Source organism: Clytia hemisphaerica, unplaced genomic scaffold (genome assembly GCF_902728285.1).
Source record: "Clytia hemisphaerica strain Z4C2 unplaced genomic scaffold, Clytia hemisphaerica genome assembly, whole genome shotgun sequence".
Classification (NCBI taxonomy): domain Eukaryota; kingdom Metazoa; phylum Cnidaria; class Hydrozoa; order Leptothecata; family Clytiidae; genus Clytia; species Clytia hemisphaerica.
In genome coordinates this window covers 949,632-966,755 of record NW_027104175.1, presented here as the reverse complement: position 1 = coordinate 966,755, position 17,124 = coordinate 949,632, and the positions used below count along the sequence as shown (strand labels likewise).

The 17,124-nt window shown below is 35.2% G+C and overlaps 2 protein-coding genes across 2 annotated transcripts; one reads left to right on the top strand and one right to left on the bottom strand.

Annotated features, from left to right (window-relative positions):
• The first annotated feature begins 129 nt into the window (after positions 1-129).
• LOC136814395 (uncharacterized) lies at positions 130-2,132 on the top strand. The gene is made up of 3 exons (XM_067070932.1): positions 130-255; positions 975-1,178; positions 1,641-2,132. The coding sequence occupies exons 1-3, from the start codon at positions 211-213 to the stop codon at positions 2,040-2,042; spliced, it is 651 nt and encodes a 216-aa protein (XP_066927033.1). The 5' UTR covers positions 130-210; the 3' UTR covers positions 2,043-2,132.
• A 256-nt stretch (positions 2,133-2,388) lies between these two features.
• Positions 2,389-10,795, bottom strand: LOC136814392 (E3 ubiquitin-protein ligase KCMF1-like). The gene is made up of 7 exons (XM_067070930.1): positions 10,730-10,795; positions 10,202-10,369; positions 7,656-7,801; positions 5,218-5,322; positions 4,621-4,902; positions 4,127-4,290; positions 2,389-3,893 (listed from the first exon to the last, which is right to left on the bottom strand). Exons 1-7 carry the CDS (start codon positions 10,743-10,745, stop codon positions 3,395-3,397), a joined length of 1,380 nt encoding a protein of 459 aa, XP_066927031.1. The 5' UTR covers positions 10,746-10,795; the 3' UTR covers positions 2,389-3,394.
• Between the last annotated feature and the right edge of the window lie 6,329 nt (positions 10,796-17,124).

Genomic DNA, 17,124 nt, shown 5'->3' with positions numbered 1-17,124 from the left:
TTACGAATTCAACTCGACATTATCAGTTTCTAATTTTTTCAAAACCCATTTTCGATCTAGAAATGGAGCAACCCATTAAAAGGCTAAACGACGGAGAGATGAACTCCGTCAGTGACGTCATACAGGAAAGTAAATAATTAATCGATATTGACGTCACATTTTATTGAACATGTAAAATCAAAACAAAACAGGATTTTAGAAAGTCGAAAGATGGAGAAAGATACAGGAAGGATTGTGCCGATCTACCAACAAATTGTATGCTATTTTTATTCTGATCTCTTCAGGAAATAGTTTACTAGCAAACGACCATTTTCGTAATAGCGTACGAGCCTTTTCGGGTTTAATCCAGCCCACTATAAAGAATGCCGAATACGACGACATGTCGTGTCGACGTCGGTTGCCTAACACAGCAGGGGAAAATTAACCGCTGCGAAAATTGCATTATATGCAGTTCCAGACAAAATGATCATCAAACCGAGATTTGGCCGAACGAGATTAATAGGAAACATATAATCACAGCTCCTGTTTTAACTCCATTTTGAAATTAATTTTTTCTTTTGTTAATTATTTTTTTTTTATAAGCATACAAAAATCCGAAAACAGGCTCAGAGATGCTTAGGTCGAAAGCTTAATGAGGCTGAAAAATGCTTGAGGGGATGCTTAAATCTAAAGCATAAATTTAAGGAAATACTGAAAATCCTTGAAATTCCAGCCAAAATCAGGAAAAAAAATTTTTTTGTAGGCTCAAGCAATGCTTGCCATATGCTTAATTTTTCCCCATATCTGAGCCTAGATATGCTCATAAGTGCAATGCTTATAAAAAAACATTAAATTACTTTGTAAGTCGTTGCTGACACTCAACGTTGTTTCAACGTTCGTCTAACATTATACAGAAAAAGATATATATATGCGTTAGGTTGCCGCTAACACAAAGTTGTGTGCAAGCTTTTGAAACATTTTCATGTTCATTTTAGCCTCCACGGAAAAATCTCCTTGAGCGGAGCCGCCGAAAGAAGGTTCCCATAATTCATGAATCGCCGCCTTCAGAACTTCCCTTATTCATAAGGAAGAAGTATCCACATCAACAGCATGTTTTCAATTCTGGAGAAAAAGGCAATACCTTTTCAAAACATGATAATCGACACTCGTTACAAGACAAAGGTGAATATTTTGGTCAGGTAAGAACTTTGATTCATAAGCTGTCCCTAAAAGCGACTTATTTTTCCTTTCTCTTTCCAAATATCAAGAACACTAGACCCAAGTCCAAAGTCTCTCTAAGCATCATAAAAATCAGAAATTTTTAAATTAATCTCTCTAAGGGTCGGAAAATTCACGATTTTTAGGAAAATTTTTTGATTTCGAGAGAAAAATTGTAAAAATCGAAGAACATTTTTCATTAAGTCTCTCTAAGGGTCTAGACTAAGGGTCGCCTTTACAGCAAAAATCAGTCTCTGTAAGGGTCGGTTTTTGGAGGTCCCGTCCGAATATACCCCTCATTCGCCAATCCTAGTATCCCCCTGGAATCACTGTTTGATACACTAGTTCGGCTTACTATAATTTGTATTGCTTTTCACGTTTCAAACAATCTTGAGAATAATGTGAAGGAACCTTAACAATTCCTGCATTTCTTTCACGAACAGGGGCTAGGAAAAAGATATTTTAAAGAAATCAACCATCACCATAGAAAAACACAATTTAAAATATCAACACCTGAATCTCAACAAAACTGTTTAGAAGAACAAAAAGATAAACATTCTGATTCAAAAACACCACAAGTCATCACACACCATCGTAGATTTCCAAGACAATATAACAAACCATCACCAAATAATACAATTCCTACTGACACAACCAGTTGGTGGCCACCAGCAGACAATTACCGTACACCAACTCAAGTTTTAACTATAACTCAAACCATTCCAGGGCAAGCTAACTCATGGCGTTATTCCTATAAATCAACCATCTTTCCATCGATAGCGACCAGAGATGGTTGTCATGGTAATCACCATAGAACGAATCCAATCCTGGCTTCAACTTGCTGACGAGATTTTCTGTGATGTTTTATTTTAAATCTGTAAAACAAAGTAAAAACATGATTAATGGCTAGAAAATATATTTTCGATTCAACTGAATTCTACGACGCATGATTTTCATTGAAGAGCTTCCTCTTGCTGGTTTTTCGTATTAAAATTCATCAAGATATTTTGAAAATCAAGTGACTCAAAAATATAATAAATTTTCAATGACAAGTAACACCTTGAGGCTGATTCAGGGTTTCATATTTCTATAAGAGTGCATACAGAATGCGGATCTACAAAAGCAGACACTGTTACGTTCAAACATAAAATAGGTTTGACACTTTTTCCTGTTGAGTTATTTGTACAAGGATTTCAACTTCGAAGAGTATTTTTGTTTTTAAATTTAATAAAGCTGATCTATAATGTACACAGAATTCAAAATTACTTAAAAGATTTGGAGATAGAAGAGCTGGAAAAAATCTATCCCTTCTTTCTCCCTTTCTCTCTTATTTATAAATTTCAACTTAAGCCTTGATAAAAAATTGAGTCTACATTTACAAAAATATTACGTTTAGAACAAAATGTGCTTGCTTTGGTATTTACTTTACAAAACAGCTGAATTAGTAATAATTGTCCCTAACTTGGTAGTGCTGTTTTTAAGAATCTATTTGTGCAAAAAGTCACAATAATCACATGGTCAGATTATGATAGCAAAAGTAAAGTAAAAACACTGCCAAAATTCGACTTTCAGACGGTACTAACGACAAAATTGATTTCGATTTTCTTGAATTTTCTACATCATCATTTGTTGGGCGAAGTTTATGAATAATTTGATTGACATAAGGATCTCTGTAACCTTCAACCATCAGTTATATCTAGGTTTTTATCTAAAATCACACATATGGAAAATTCTCCCTAACATTCTACCATAACTAAGGATTATTGGTTTTTTCTAGACAAAAATAGAAAAAAAACTGTTTTTCGATCAACAAAATTTGAAAAGAACACAAATGCAAAAACATATTTTGATATTATTGAAGCATAAATTATATAAAACGAAATCATTCAATGTCATAAATAAAATCGGACTACTTAGGGAACATCTCTCGAGCTCTACTAATTCTAAGAGAGATCTTTATGGAAATCTTTTCCAAGCTGTTATCAACTATTCCACATGGAATCCGGCCAATAGCTGATTCTCCAGACCCTTAAAAGGATTACATTTTCTATCATGAACGTCTCTGCGAGTCTGTTGAACCGAACAGCCATTTCAAGCAGTAGAGATAATGCGACCACTCTTACTCCGATCAGTTTAACACTAAACCACCATCACATTAATGGACACACGTACATAACAACAACCAGATCCAAGCCTGCTAAGATACGGATTCATCAGAACGACTATTTCTAGAAGTCTCGTCAGACGTCATTGATTCTGCTGCTCTCTGTTTTGACAGTCTCGCCCTTTCAGCACAAAAACCATCACTAGCACTAGCCTCAGAAGAGCCTGTGGCAGAGGCTAATAATGGTTCACTAGCCGCAGCACCAACATCATTATTCTCAACAACAAGTCCTTGGTTTATTGAAGTCCTTTTCACAACAATTTCATCCTTATCCTGGCCATCTTGGTCTTTCGCCATACAATCTTCGTCCAGTCCGCCTTGTTTTGTAGATATATCACATTCAGATTGTTCGTTTTCTTTATTGTCCTTTTTAGAGTTGTCTGAGCGCCGTTTCACACTGGTTGACAGGTTTAGACTATTAAATTCAGGTGATAATAAAGAGTAAACAAGTTCTTTGGTAAATAATTCACGATTCTGTCGCTCGTGTAGTTTTTCCTTTGATTCCTCTTCTTTTGAGATTTCTTTGTAATGCCTATAAAAACAGACATAGATGAAATCCATTCGTGGTTCATATGCCACTTATAAATTCTTATAGAACACTACCTAGCCAATAAAACTTTGAAATGGATAGTAAGACTGTTTCCGAGAGCTGGGCGTAGTTATTCCTCAAATAGAGCACACGTACTAAGCTTTCTATACATCCCGTAAACTTAAACCCTAGCAATAACAATCAACAACTTATAAGTCCAAAACGAATACACTTACTGATCAAGTAGTGATTTGCATTGCTCGTTTGGTGCACTATTCTCTTGTTTGTTTTTACTGGAGACGTTTACGGTCACAGCGCTATTACTTGGAGTAGCGTTGGCAGAGGTTGATGATTGCTGTTTCCTTGGCAATCGCTCTAAACGTTCACGAGCCTGTTGAACCTAAAGAAAAATTATATACATACATAAACAACTTCCTCCTATGGAGAGTTCTATACAATATACTAGCAGTAGCCGTTTAGGATGCTTGAGTAAAACAACATATATCGTTTGTAACTCCCCTTAGGAAATTAGAATTGCAACAACCTCCTTGTCTCAGGTAACAATCCAAGAGCCCCACCCCCTAAATGTGCGAGGGATAGAAACTATGTGCTATGGATATAGTAAACAAACCCGAAACTTGAAACAACTATGAGGTACAAAAAAGGATTTTACATCATATATAAAGGAAGGTCAAGGAAATATGTGAATTATTATGAAAAGAATACTCACTTGTTGTCTTTCAAATTGCAACTGTTGTTGAAGCAATTGTAATTGTGAAGCAGTTGAAGAAACATTTTGCTGTTGTGCTGCTCTCCGAACACCAGATAACTGTGAAAGCAGCTCAGCGATTGGATCAATATTGTCACGTGACGAAAAGGAAGCGTTTCCATTGGTCGTTGTAGTAAGAGATGAAGAACTGTTGCTGGCCAGTTGTTGGTTTGCACGTCGTGAACGCGGCGGAGGTACACTTCGCACTGGATGAAATATCCTACGTATGTTGCGACCAACATCCTAAAAAATTAATAAAGTTAATGAAACCGATTATACATAAAGGCTAATTTCCACCATTATTGAAGCAAACATTCAAACATAATTATGTAGAGGCAATCCCTCACGCAAATCGAACATTTGCTTCCGTAATGCGTAAGTTACGTAACTTGGAATAACAGCTTTCAAAACAAGTAGCTAGGTAGGCAAAAACTACGTCACTGTTTTGTAAAACTTCAAAATTTCAAACTTCAAAAATAAAAATTTCCATAAACTGAAGTTGTATAATGTAAAGTATAATGAGTGTGGTTCTAGCGAGCGAGAGAAAAAAACATGTACCATATCTCTAGTTCGTGATCTGTGTTCTTGTGCAAGATGATTACTCAAATCGTCTGTCACGTGGTTTGGGTCACCACCCGGCAATGCTGCGCAAACTGGACAAATCTAAAATGACAAAGACAACAAATATTTGAAATTTTCATAGCTTTTAGAAGGGCTTTTTCTGAAACAACATGTTATGGCGACATTGGAAACAAGCCCAATATATTTGAATCTTTATTGGGCCTTTTTAAAGTCTTAGCTATTTTGAATATTTTTTTGAGAAAAATAAGTTTTCCTCTTAAGAAAATACAAAATGTTTGACTTTTTCTCAAAGATTTCACTATTACTTTGTATTATGAATGAAGGTGAATTTCAGAGCATCTGCCCTCCTCTTATTTTTTAGGGGGGGGGGGGTCTAAGAAATATTTTGGCCTTTAAAGAGCCCGGGGGCTAAAATTACCAAAATATTTGGGGGGACCTAGATTGTTGGGGGGGGGGGCAGATGATCTGACTGAGACTCTGGGGGCTGTTCAGCCAATTTCAAAAGATCTCTTATCTTACTATTAAATCAAATATAACAAGTGATACTTTTATGGACCTACCTGGTTATGAATTTAACACATATAATTGATATATACGTGAGCATGACCGTTAAAAAAATCATTCAGAACACAAATAGTGACGATCTATTAAAATTAGTCGTTTGTTTCTTATAAAAAAAACGTTTAGAAACCAAAATTTCATGATCGTGAAATATTCTTTCATATTTAAGACTTCGTGAGCAAAAAAACATCCATCTCATCAAAGAATTGAGTAATTTGACTAAGAACATTGATGTATGCTTATTAATAGTGATTCTTATAGATAAACATGCGTTTTTTGAGCCAACAAAATTTTATTGCAAAAATCTGCACAAAGTCCAAAAAACCCGTTTTTTAGCCGTTTTTTGGCCCAAATTTGCCCAAAAATTTTTTTTTTTCGAAAATTTTGGCCACTACCATTTTGCACCTTTGTACCAAAAATCAAAAGATTCCTATGATTCAATCCTGAGAAAAATTGGTAATAGACAAACGAACGGACGGACGGACTAACACAGGTTAATTTATAGGACCTCCACCCCACCGGGGTAGGTCCAAAAAGCAAAAGATTTGTAAACATAAATATTAAGACAAGTAAAATTGAGTTTTCATTTATCAGTACTGTACTCGCATATATTTTTTATTGACTTCTCTACAGGGGCGGGAGAACAATGTTTTTGTTTTTTCCCCAAGTGTTTAAGGGGACCTAGCACAAGGCAATTTTTTGGGGGGAGGTAAATTATTAGGGGGACCTTACTTTGTTGGGGACCTAGAAACCTGACTGAAGCTATGAGTTTCTTCCTTGGAAAATTCAAACATGTTGACTTTCTTGTCAAGATATCTACCGGGTGCACCAAAAAAAAGTATACAGGTTTGTCGAGATATTGTGAGCTTCAGCATTTAAATCTTTTGCTCATTCTTTTTTTATCGTATAGAGGATTAAATTTGAATAATTAGTTAAAAATTCATTTTTAAAAAACTGACGTTTTTTTCATGTCGAAATTTCAAAAAATCACTAAAAATAGCAAGACAAAAGACAAGAACACAATTTTATTGTGTTTTTTTATTGTTTATTTTTCTTATTCTATTTTGCCAACTATTTCTCCATCTTATTTGCAAGAAATGAACATTTCCAACAAAAGCAAACTCAATGCCCAACCCAAGTTCATTGAACAACTAGTCAAGGAATGGTGACTTTTTTTTAAAAGCTTTCTCACATAGCACACACATAACATTAAAACCTCTCTTGGAGATTTCCAAATCTTTTTTTCAGCTTTTCCAGAAATATTATCCCACATGGGAATAGCTTTTTTACCATATTTTTAAATTCCGTAATGAGTTTTGGTGAACACAGTTGCATTTTTTGGTATTTTTATGTGTAAAGAAGGTAAGTGTCAAGAGAAAAGTTTGCTCGCTGTTTTTGATGATTTTTTGAAATTTTGACATTTAAGAAAAGTCAGTTTTTTAAAAATAACTTTCGAACTACTTTTTCAAATTTAATGTATGATAGTTCAAAATTCAAGTTAGAGCATCCTCTATACGGTATAAAAAGATTGAACAAAAAATTTAAATGCTGAAGCTCGCAATATCTCGACAAACCTGTATCCTTTTTTTGGTGCACCTGGTATTTTTCTCATAGAAAAATGAAGTGATTTCATTCAATGTATGTTAATAGGAAAATGGAGTGATTCGATTCCATGTATTTGCCAAGGAAAATTGATTCTATGTACTTTCTATAAGGGTGTTAAAATGTTCTTTTTAGGGGGAGCCAGTCCCTCTAAAACAATCCATTGGTCATATCAACAAATATCTGAAAATATTAAAGGAAATGGAGAAAATAATTTATAAGAAAGTTGCAATGAGTTTTTTCTCACTTACCACTTCAGTAGATACAGAACTATGGTCTGTATTGACATGTTCCAATAACTGGAGCTCACTGTAACCAAGTTTGCCACAGTGAGGACAAACAAATGAGTAAGAGGCTGGGTTGTCATACTGCAAAGATTCACCACCATAAAATAATTCTAAACAAAAACAAAGATATTGAAACAATTATATTTTGGGAATAGATAGAAATAGATAGATTTTTTTTTTGACTTTTTAGGGGTGGTGGAAATTATCCAAAGTAAATAAATCATTGTTTCAAAGTGTTAATACATGGCTTGGCAGCAGGTTTTAGGTACCCCCTAAGAATTCAGGTGACCCCTAAGATTTAGGTAACCCCTGGTTGCCAAATATTTTAGGTGACCCCCAAGCCAATGACACGTCAAATTTTTTCGAAAATCCTTTTCAAACAATCAAACAAATACAACAGTTGGTTTAGCTTATTGCTAAATAGAATAAATGCCCTAAAAAATAAGAGATAAGCTAAGTACTGAAGGTTCATGCCAGATTATCAAGGTTTTGTAAGTCAGGGTGCAGATCCCTTGCCAGACAGATTTTTTATCTAAGTAAATGCAACATGATTAAAGAATTTTTACAGATCAGTGCCGTAGGAAGCATTTTCATATTAGGGGGACTGAAGTTTAGTGACACGTGTTTAGTGACGCGAGGGCCAACCATGGTTTGGCCCGAGGGGGAAAATTTTGAAAATTTGAGCTCTAGAATTGCTTGAAAATGCACTCAAAACATGCACTTATAAGACAATTATGACAAATTAAAAAGAAAAACTTTGCATTTTGCAAAATAACCATTTTTTTAAAAATTATTGGGGGCATAGCACCCCTTGCCCCTCCCCCCGGTAACTACGGCACTGCAGATAATATATTAGATACCAAATTGTCAGTTTTTGAGCATTGCTTAGATTAAAATATAAGATGAGAAAGTGCCAACCTATGGTCTGGTAGGCTGCTTATAATTCAATCACCAAACATAGAATCTAGCCCCCAGGTCCATCTGAAAAAATTTAGGTGACCCCTAACATGGTTAGTCCCCCTAGCCACAGGCTAAAATCAGGTACCAATTGCTGCCCGACCTTTTCCAGCCATGAGTAAGTAGCTCATTGTTTACCCCCTGGTCTGTAGAATCTTGTAGTAGCTTGTTAAATCTATCAATTTTCAAATTTCAAATATTGTTTTGTGCAAGTGTCCCTTTAGAATCAAACAAGCTAGATGCTGAATGGACCTACCTGATGATGAAAGTTAAATAGCAATGCGAGGAGAAAAATGAAAAAAATCAGTCAGAAAATATAGCGTTTAGCAAAAATGCATAACGCAAAAATTTCATCATTGATTGTTGATAAGGGAGAGGAAAGGGTTGTAAGGAAAAAATAAATAGAAAGTTGTGGTCGCAAAAATCAGTTTTATTGACAATTGAATCATGCTTGATGGCGAGCATTGTTATCTATAATGTTTTTGTGTGAAAAAATTGGAAGTATAATGAAAAAATCCAATAGTTCCCGCTTCAAAATTCAATTTTATTGAAAATTGAAACATGCTGATGGTGGACATTGCTATTAATAATGTGTTTGAATGAAAAAACAACCATTTAAAATAAAAAAGCCCAATGAAAACCCAGAAAACGGCGATTTCCGCCATATTTCAGGCATTTTCCGCCGGAAAAATTTTTTTCTCAAAAATCGGACTCGGCCATGTTTTTGGCATTGTTAATACGCATCTTTGTGCAAAAAATCAGAAAAAACTAATAATAAAATCTCGAGAAAATGCCAAAAAAAACAGGCTTTTTCGGCCGGAAAAAAATGTTTTTCGAAAATCGGGCTCCGTCACATTTTAGGTATTATCATTTTGCATCAGTGTGCAAAATTTCATAAAAAAATATAAAGTACAGCTCGAGAAAATCAAGAAATACTGTCTTTCCGGCGAAAATAGGTTGTTCCGGCGATTTTTAAATAGTTCCGGCTTCAAAAATCAATTTTATTAAAATTGAAAATTGAAACATGCTTGATGGTGGGCATTGCTATTAATAATGTTTTTGAATGAAAAAAACAACCAATTATATGGAAAAAGTCCAATGTAAATCCAGAAAAACGGCGATTTCGGGCATATTTCCGGCATTTCCGGCCGGAAAAAATTTTTTCTCAAAAATCGGACTCGGCCAAGTTTTGGGCATTGCTAACACGCATCTTTGAGCAAAAAATCAGAAAAAACTAATGATGAAATCTTGAGAAAATGCCAAAAAACCGGGTTTTCCGGCATATTTCCGGCATTTTCGGCCGGAAATGATTTTTTTTCGAAAATCGGGCTCCGTCACATTTTGGCCATTGCCATTTTGCATCTTTGTGCAAAAAATCAGAAAAAACTAATGAGCCAATCTCGAGAAAAGATGGTAACAGACGAACGAACGAACGGACGAACAGACAGAGGTTAATTCATAGGACCTCCACCGGGGCACCCGGAGGTAGGTCCAAAAAGTCACAATTAAGTCAATCCTAAGAGACAAAATTTAGTTCAAGGAAATCGTTTTACCAAAATCAGATCTGGTTATAATACACTGCATTGGATGATTTGAGGTGTGTTGTGTTGTTGTTGTCCCAGCATCATGACAATTCGAACATAAATCGTAATCAAAACAAATCAAACATTTATATCGTTTTCCACGAAAATTTCCTTTGTTACATGAATCACAACTCACACCTAAAATGAAATAATAAAGGAAAATAAGAGGTTAGGAATGGATAGGCCACAAATTTGTACAAAGCTTGAAGGGTTGGATCTATAACCTTAAACTTTGTCCAGCATAACTAGGAAAATGATAGCTGTTAGTCTAAGGAAAGACCGCCTTTTTAGGCATAAGATCACATCACATCAAAGAAGTCACAAAGTGAAAAAGAATGTTACAAAGCAACGGAAATCTTGCTTCGATAATAAAGGCTCTAGGAAAAAGATCAAAGATTATGAAAACCACTTTTAAAAAAGCAATCCGAGATTTTATTACAGATTCTACTTATCATCGAACCTGACTATTACAAAATACATATTAAAAATGATACAAACCTTCGTGGCGAGACATAACCTGCCAACAACAACTTTTTGTTTCTTTTTTTTATATTAGCCTAGTAGTGAACAATGCTTACTGTTATAAATTATTCACTAAATTTACTTGAAAAAGCTCTGTATTATTATCAAGGAGAAAAAGAGTAGCAATGTAAAGTTTAGGGTTTGATTTCAGACAACAAAATATTAAAACTAACACGTAACAGATGTGTTTCAGACAGCTGTCCAAGACATGGGTATGTTGTTTGTCAAATCACAACTGTATGCTCCTCCTACTATTTTGATGGATGACCAGATGGTAATCAGATGGATTAAAATGACATCTGGAGAAGAGGTCCTATTCGATTGGCAAAGAATGGTAAAAAGAAACAGGCTCCCAGGATGGCTTCTCCATTTAGTATTAATCACTAATTTCTCTCAATGTGTAAAGGATTTTTCTATTGAACTTATCTCTTACATTCTATCAAAATGTAGGTTAAAATGGCAGATTTGAGATACCCTTAAATTATTATCATTGTGGCTTGTATAATCAGCATTTTTTCCAAGATATCTAACCAAATATTTATGCATTTTTATGATGTACATGAATTCGTTCTATCTTCCTTAGTTGGTTGACATGCAATGTTGATACGTAAAAAAACTAGTAGTACCAGTAATAATACTAGCAGAACTGACAGTAGCTTTTTTTGCTGGGACCTGAACCTTGAAAGTAATAATTTGTAAAATAGTTCTTTTAATGGTGAAATTTATAAATATGAAAAATGTTTCGCGATGGCTGTACGCCTAATCATTGCCACGGGAAAGTTCCAATTTTTAATTATCGGGAAATCAGGGAAACCGGTTCGCCATGTGGATAAAAAAGGTACAGAATGAAACCTGAAAGAAGGTTTTCAATCAGATTTATTGAGATAAAGCTATAGAGGTTCATTACTTGTGGATTTTAAAACCTAGATAAGCAAAAGGGACAAAAGGTTTGGTTGTGTTGATCAGTTGATCAGGTACCGTCAACTGCTCTAACTTGGGACTATCTGACAAAACATGGGACGGCAATTTGGCCACCATTTCACCAAACTTCCAAAGTCATTTTGATTTGAGTTAATGAACAGCATATTAAAACATACACAATTTCTCTTTCACACCGAGTAGGCTTTTAAATCAAGTGTTTGATGTCACTCGTGCAGCGAGTCACACACTCATTATTTGGTAATCCCATCGGGCGATAGGTGGTTAGACGACGGGCATTCTCTAATTCTCCAATTGGCGTCAGGTTTTGAATGAAAACAAAAAAGTTTAAAAAAAAGTGCTATCAGTGAAAGTTATCATGACATGTTATGACAGAAAGTATGATTGATTAACTTGGTGGAGTTATCAAAACAAATTTGTTGTAAAAGAGATTTAAACAGTGTAAGTGAAAATACAGTCCAGATATTAAACCGCCCAATGTTTCGACCAATCGTCCCAAGTTAGAGCAGTTGACGGTATGTTTTTATTCTATCTGAACTAGTGTTAAAAAAGACCAAGGAAGCCCTGACTGTCTTTGCAATGAGAAACGTGTAAATGCAATCGCACGCATTCACGCAAGGCAAGTGTCCAAACACAGATATAAAAAAAGTCCGTTCTTCTGTGGAAAATTGTAAATCTGTTATCAATCGCGCACAGTGGAAAAGTATCTAGAGAAAAACAACAACAAAAAATGGCGTCAAGATATGAGCAACGTGGGTGTGATTTAATTGTTAATGACTTCTTCAAATTATGTACCTTTAAAAATGCTTTAAAAATACATTTGGTTGTGATTATGAGATGGTGAAAGTTTGATTGATAAACTTGGTTGAAGTATCAAAACAAACTTGTCAGTTAGTCACACTAGCGTCCCGCCAAAATGCATATCAAAGATTAATGCTGCGAAAGCGCTATATCGTTTACTTGACTCTCAAGCAAAAAAAATGCGCCGCAAAACTTTTAAAGTGATTCATGAAAAAATAACCCGGCGCTTTTTAATGAAATTAACATTTTCAAAAACTTTGAGAAATTGCCTAAAATTTGAGCCATAGATGAAAAAATTTGAGCCAAGCCAACCTTGAAAACTAATATGAAGATCAACTTCCCAAGAAAAAGATCTACGGGGGAGGCGGAACCCACCTAGATCCGCGCACCGCCGGGTAGGCTGTTTCCCGGAAATTTTGCCGGACCACAAACAATGACCCATTTACATGTGCGGAATTATTTTTACTTTAGCGTATAAACAAGGCCTTAAAAATCGAAGCGCTGTCTCGGGAATTGAATGACAAAATTTGGTTGGTTGATATTTGGCTGCTGCACGTTCGCAATCTGTCATTTTGTCTCATTTTAAGTTTTCAAGTTTTAATTGATTGTCTTGGGATCTTGAACTTGATTCAGGTAACTCTCATCCTTGTTGTTAAAATACATCCTGTAGATGACTGATGTTGTTTTTTCTGAAAGCTTAATTTCCTAGTGTGACTAGCTGCTTGTTGTCAAAGAGATTTAAACAGTAAGTGAAAATACGGTCCAGAGATCAACCGTCCCAAGATATTCGACCAATCGTTCCAAATAGAGCAGTTGATGATATTTATGAATTGGATTTTTGCACAAACCCCTGTAACTATGGGCAAGCACCATGTTGCTAACAGCCAATTCCATTGACTTCCAAATTTGCCGTACTCACCAACTTTGCCAAATTTACAATTTCAATGTCAAAAGATCACAGCTTCATGGCAAATTTGTACATCGCTACGCCTGCCATTCATTATGATTTCTGTTTTGTGATGCTTAGTCAGCAGTTTTCTGTCGGCGTTTGTAAAAGCTAAAGCGAACGATTTTTTAAGCAATCAAATTGCCGATCGGTATTGTTTTGCTTTAGCATTGGGAAGGTCTTCTATTTTTCAAAATCTTAGGCAAAAGTGGCAAAATTGGAGCGAAAAGAACACAGGTCTTGTGGGAACAATGTTTTGTATGGAGACGTATGGAGGTAAGTTCCAAAAATGCCAAGAATGCCAGATTCACCACATCTTTTTTATTTGGCATTTAGCTATGATGGCACTCAAATTTTGCCACATTTGCCAAATTTTTGTCAATCGAATGCAAAATAATTGGCAATCAGTTCAAAAATGGCATATTTTGAAGTCAATCGAATTGGCTGTAAGATGTGTTGGCTTGAAACCACTGAAAACGAAAGTAAAATTGGTCCGCACTCCAATTCCCTCAATCTTGATATAGAGGTTTTAGTCTAATTTGCTAAAGCTGGAATGTGAAGAAAAATAAATAAATAAACTCAAACCAAAAGTACAAAACTCTATGTGGATCATTACTCTACTTCTAACAACAAGACAGCAGTCAGTGAGCATCATTAAACATCACAAAAAAAAGACAAAAGTTTTTATTTCAATATGTCAGTCTGTCTTATAGAAAACTGGTATAAATTTTTGCCATGGCTCACCTATACACTATGTATAACTAATTCGATAATGGAAGGAACAAGACATCACTTTGGAAATTCAAAAAATATACCATGTAACCAAAACCAAAAAATCATAAAAAAACTTGCAAAACACCAAACTAATTTCGATTTTGAGCAGCCATCATGAAATATGGCGCGCCAAAGCGGAAATAAATACTATCTTTGTTGTAAACATACTATCTTCGTTTAAAACATACTATCTTCGTTTAAAACATACTATCTTTTTTAAAACATACTATATTTTGCTTAAAAAATACTATTTTCGTTTAAAACATAGTATCTTTAAAAAATAATACTATTTTATATCTTTCATACTATCTTTTTAAAACATACTCTCTTGGTAAACATACTATCTTCGTTTAAAAAATACTATCTTTTAAAAAAATACTATCTTTTTAAAAAATACTATCTTTTTTCGAATATAGGTTGCCTTGATTATTCAAATTTGTGTAATTTTCATTTTGAGGGGCGTGTAATGGGCGTTGGTTTTTCGTGTTTATTTTATATGACCTCATCCGCCCACATGCAGGACCAACATAACAAGATGGCACTTGGTGTAGCTAAAATCTCATCGCTGTCTGAGGGCTGAATACTTCCTGTTCAACTAATTACTCCATTTAAAGCAGCTTTCAGGCATTTACACCATAATCAATAGAAGAAAATCAATGTTTAGAAAAAGGGGTTACGCGCGCTCCAGAACGCTAAAGTACGTTCCTCCACTCTGTTTGCGTTGCAAATAATACTGAGGTAGGCCAGGATAATCACGACGATCGGCGAAAAATTTAAGGCTAGTGAAAATACGTTATTTTAGCGAGTGTATAGTCTTGAGAAGCACTAGTGAAAGGTAAACAACAGCTTTTTAATTGGATATTCTTTTTTGCGGGAAATCTGTTAGGCAAAACTAGAGTGCCTTTTCTGGGTAAATATGTCGGGGGAAAGTGACGAAAATTATAAGAATTAAGGCGACGACATTTTTCCCAGTTGAAAAAACTTTTATTTACCTGTTTTTTTTTATCCCCGGCCGAACATTTTACAACAGCCTCAGGATCTATAAAGTCCAAAATATCTGAAAAACACATTGGCCAAAGGGAATGTAAAAAGGAATTCCAAAATACCAAAATTCTAAAAAGTTAAAAAAAATCCCGAAAATCGAGTATATTGCACGGGCCCAGGGGGCGGGGGGTACCTTTTTTCACCTTCACGAGTCCCAGGTAAATGCCGCAAAAACACATTTCAGTCCCATTCAGGGTCAATTTTTTTCAAAAGAGAGTCCCACGAACGAACAGCCAATTTTTCGAACCTCTCGCTGAGAGAGCGGAGCAGCCCTTTTACCAACCTCGTTCCCTGCGTATTATCAGCTTTTTATGCTTCACTGCTGATAGCGCCCTTTTACTTCCGCCTTGTAGTTTCGAATGTTTTTATTCGAAAATCTAATTCGAACGTTATAGATTCGAACGAAAATATTCGATTTTAGTGTTTGCATCTTTTGACAAAATAGAGAAGCATTTTTCGATCCCAGAAGCTTTGTTTCGCAGTGAGGGGTGTTGCAGATTTTTCAGAGATGTATTTGAAAGTTTCTAGATTGATAATTGAAAATGCAGATGGTGTACAGTATTATTTCGATAGAGAAGAAACCACCCTTGGATTAATCAGATTGAAAGCACTGAGTCTTTTTCTATGTTTTTGTTTCGATATGCAGAAAGGAGTTCCATGATTGAAACGTATGCGTTGGTTGTAATAATGGTTAAAAAAGACAACATTTTTGAAACAGTAAAACAATGTGAATAATTTCTTGATTATCGTCAAACCGTAGACTAATGATTGTTGATTGTTGAGATTCTTAAAAAGTCAAGGACGTACCTTTGTCGCAAACGAGAGAATTGGGAGAGAACTTTTATAAATATCGCTCGTCATATGGTTTTTAAATACAAGACATTACATTCAGTTACATTTCCCTTATTATGTTATCAGAAATCTTGCATATTGGCAAACATTCAAGAATCTCAATTTTTTGTATGCGTGATGAAAAAACTGTTTGGCTTCACCGGACAATACCAAAAGCTGAAAATATTTGGATCATGTCAAGTAGTTTTATAAATTTCTTAGTTCATCCGATTTGATTTTAGGTATTTTATTGAAGAAATCCAAATTAAAAGTTCATCTGAAAAATTTTTTGTTGCGTTTTCCCCTTTCCCTTTCTCTTTGACACTTCCTACTCCGAAAGTCATCTTTTCGACTGTTTTTGATTTGATTTTTCTCAGACGCCTGTCTGCTGTTGTGAGTACTGTATGAAGATTTAACTTGAATATGAAACTCTTTTACCTTGAAATTTTCTTCAAATTAATAAACCACAGTAATGTTATGGTTAAAACCAAGACCACACAAACTGTATCTACTTTTATTAGGTTCTTAGTAGGGGAGGGGTAATTGTTGCGGGTTGGAAATTTTAATTCTAAAAACCCAAAAATAAGCTAAAAACCAGTCTTTAGAGAAATTGGAGCCTTCCTTCCCTCTGTCAGCTGAAATACCTGATAAGTCCGGGGTTGGAAGATTTTCGTTTTGGAGCAATTCATGATTTAAAATAAAGTACTGAGGATCCTTCACTTGCGATCGGAGGATCTGAGGATTTAAAAATTGATACGAAAATTGATGTCATGTAGTCATACACGAAGTCTGAATTTTGAAAGTGGTTGAGCGATATATAGGAACTTAGTCGACCGCGCGCACATTATACCAAAGGAGACGCGCTGCGCGCGTAAAAAGGACATGACCACATAACATTGAGATCAAAACCAAAACAGTGGTGTTTTCACCACATTTTGGACTTTCTGTTCCGCCATTTCCAATATAAAGCATGTTGTTCTTTCCATCCAGCAAGCATGGTCCCGCCGTCCCACCATGCGCGGGTCATGCATCCAAA

Bases quoted from the DNA above. Each gene is read 5' to 3' on its own strand.
- LOC136814395 (XM_067070932.1), top strand. From the start codon at position 211: ATGGAGAAAGATACAGGAAGGATTGTGCCGATCTACCAACAAATT. The intron at 256-974 runs GTATGCTATTTT...TGTTCATTTTAG, and splicing joins TGCCGATCTACCAACAAATT to CCTCCACGGAAAAATCTCCT. The intron at 1,179-1,640 runs GTAAGAACTTTG...TTTCACGAACAG, and splicing joins AAGGTGAATATTTTGGTCAG to GGGCTAGGAAAAAGATATTT.
- LOC136814392 (XM_067070930.1), bottom strand. The intron at 4,291-4,620 runs GTGAGTATTCTT...ATTTTTCTTTAG, and splicing joins TGCAATTTGAAAGACAACAA to GTTCAACAGGCTCGTGAACG. The intron at 3,894-4,126 runs GTAAGTGTATTC...CTGTTTTTATAG, and splicing joins TGCAAATCACTACTTGATCA to GCATTACAAAGAAATCTCAA.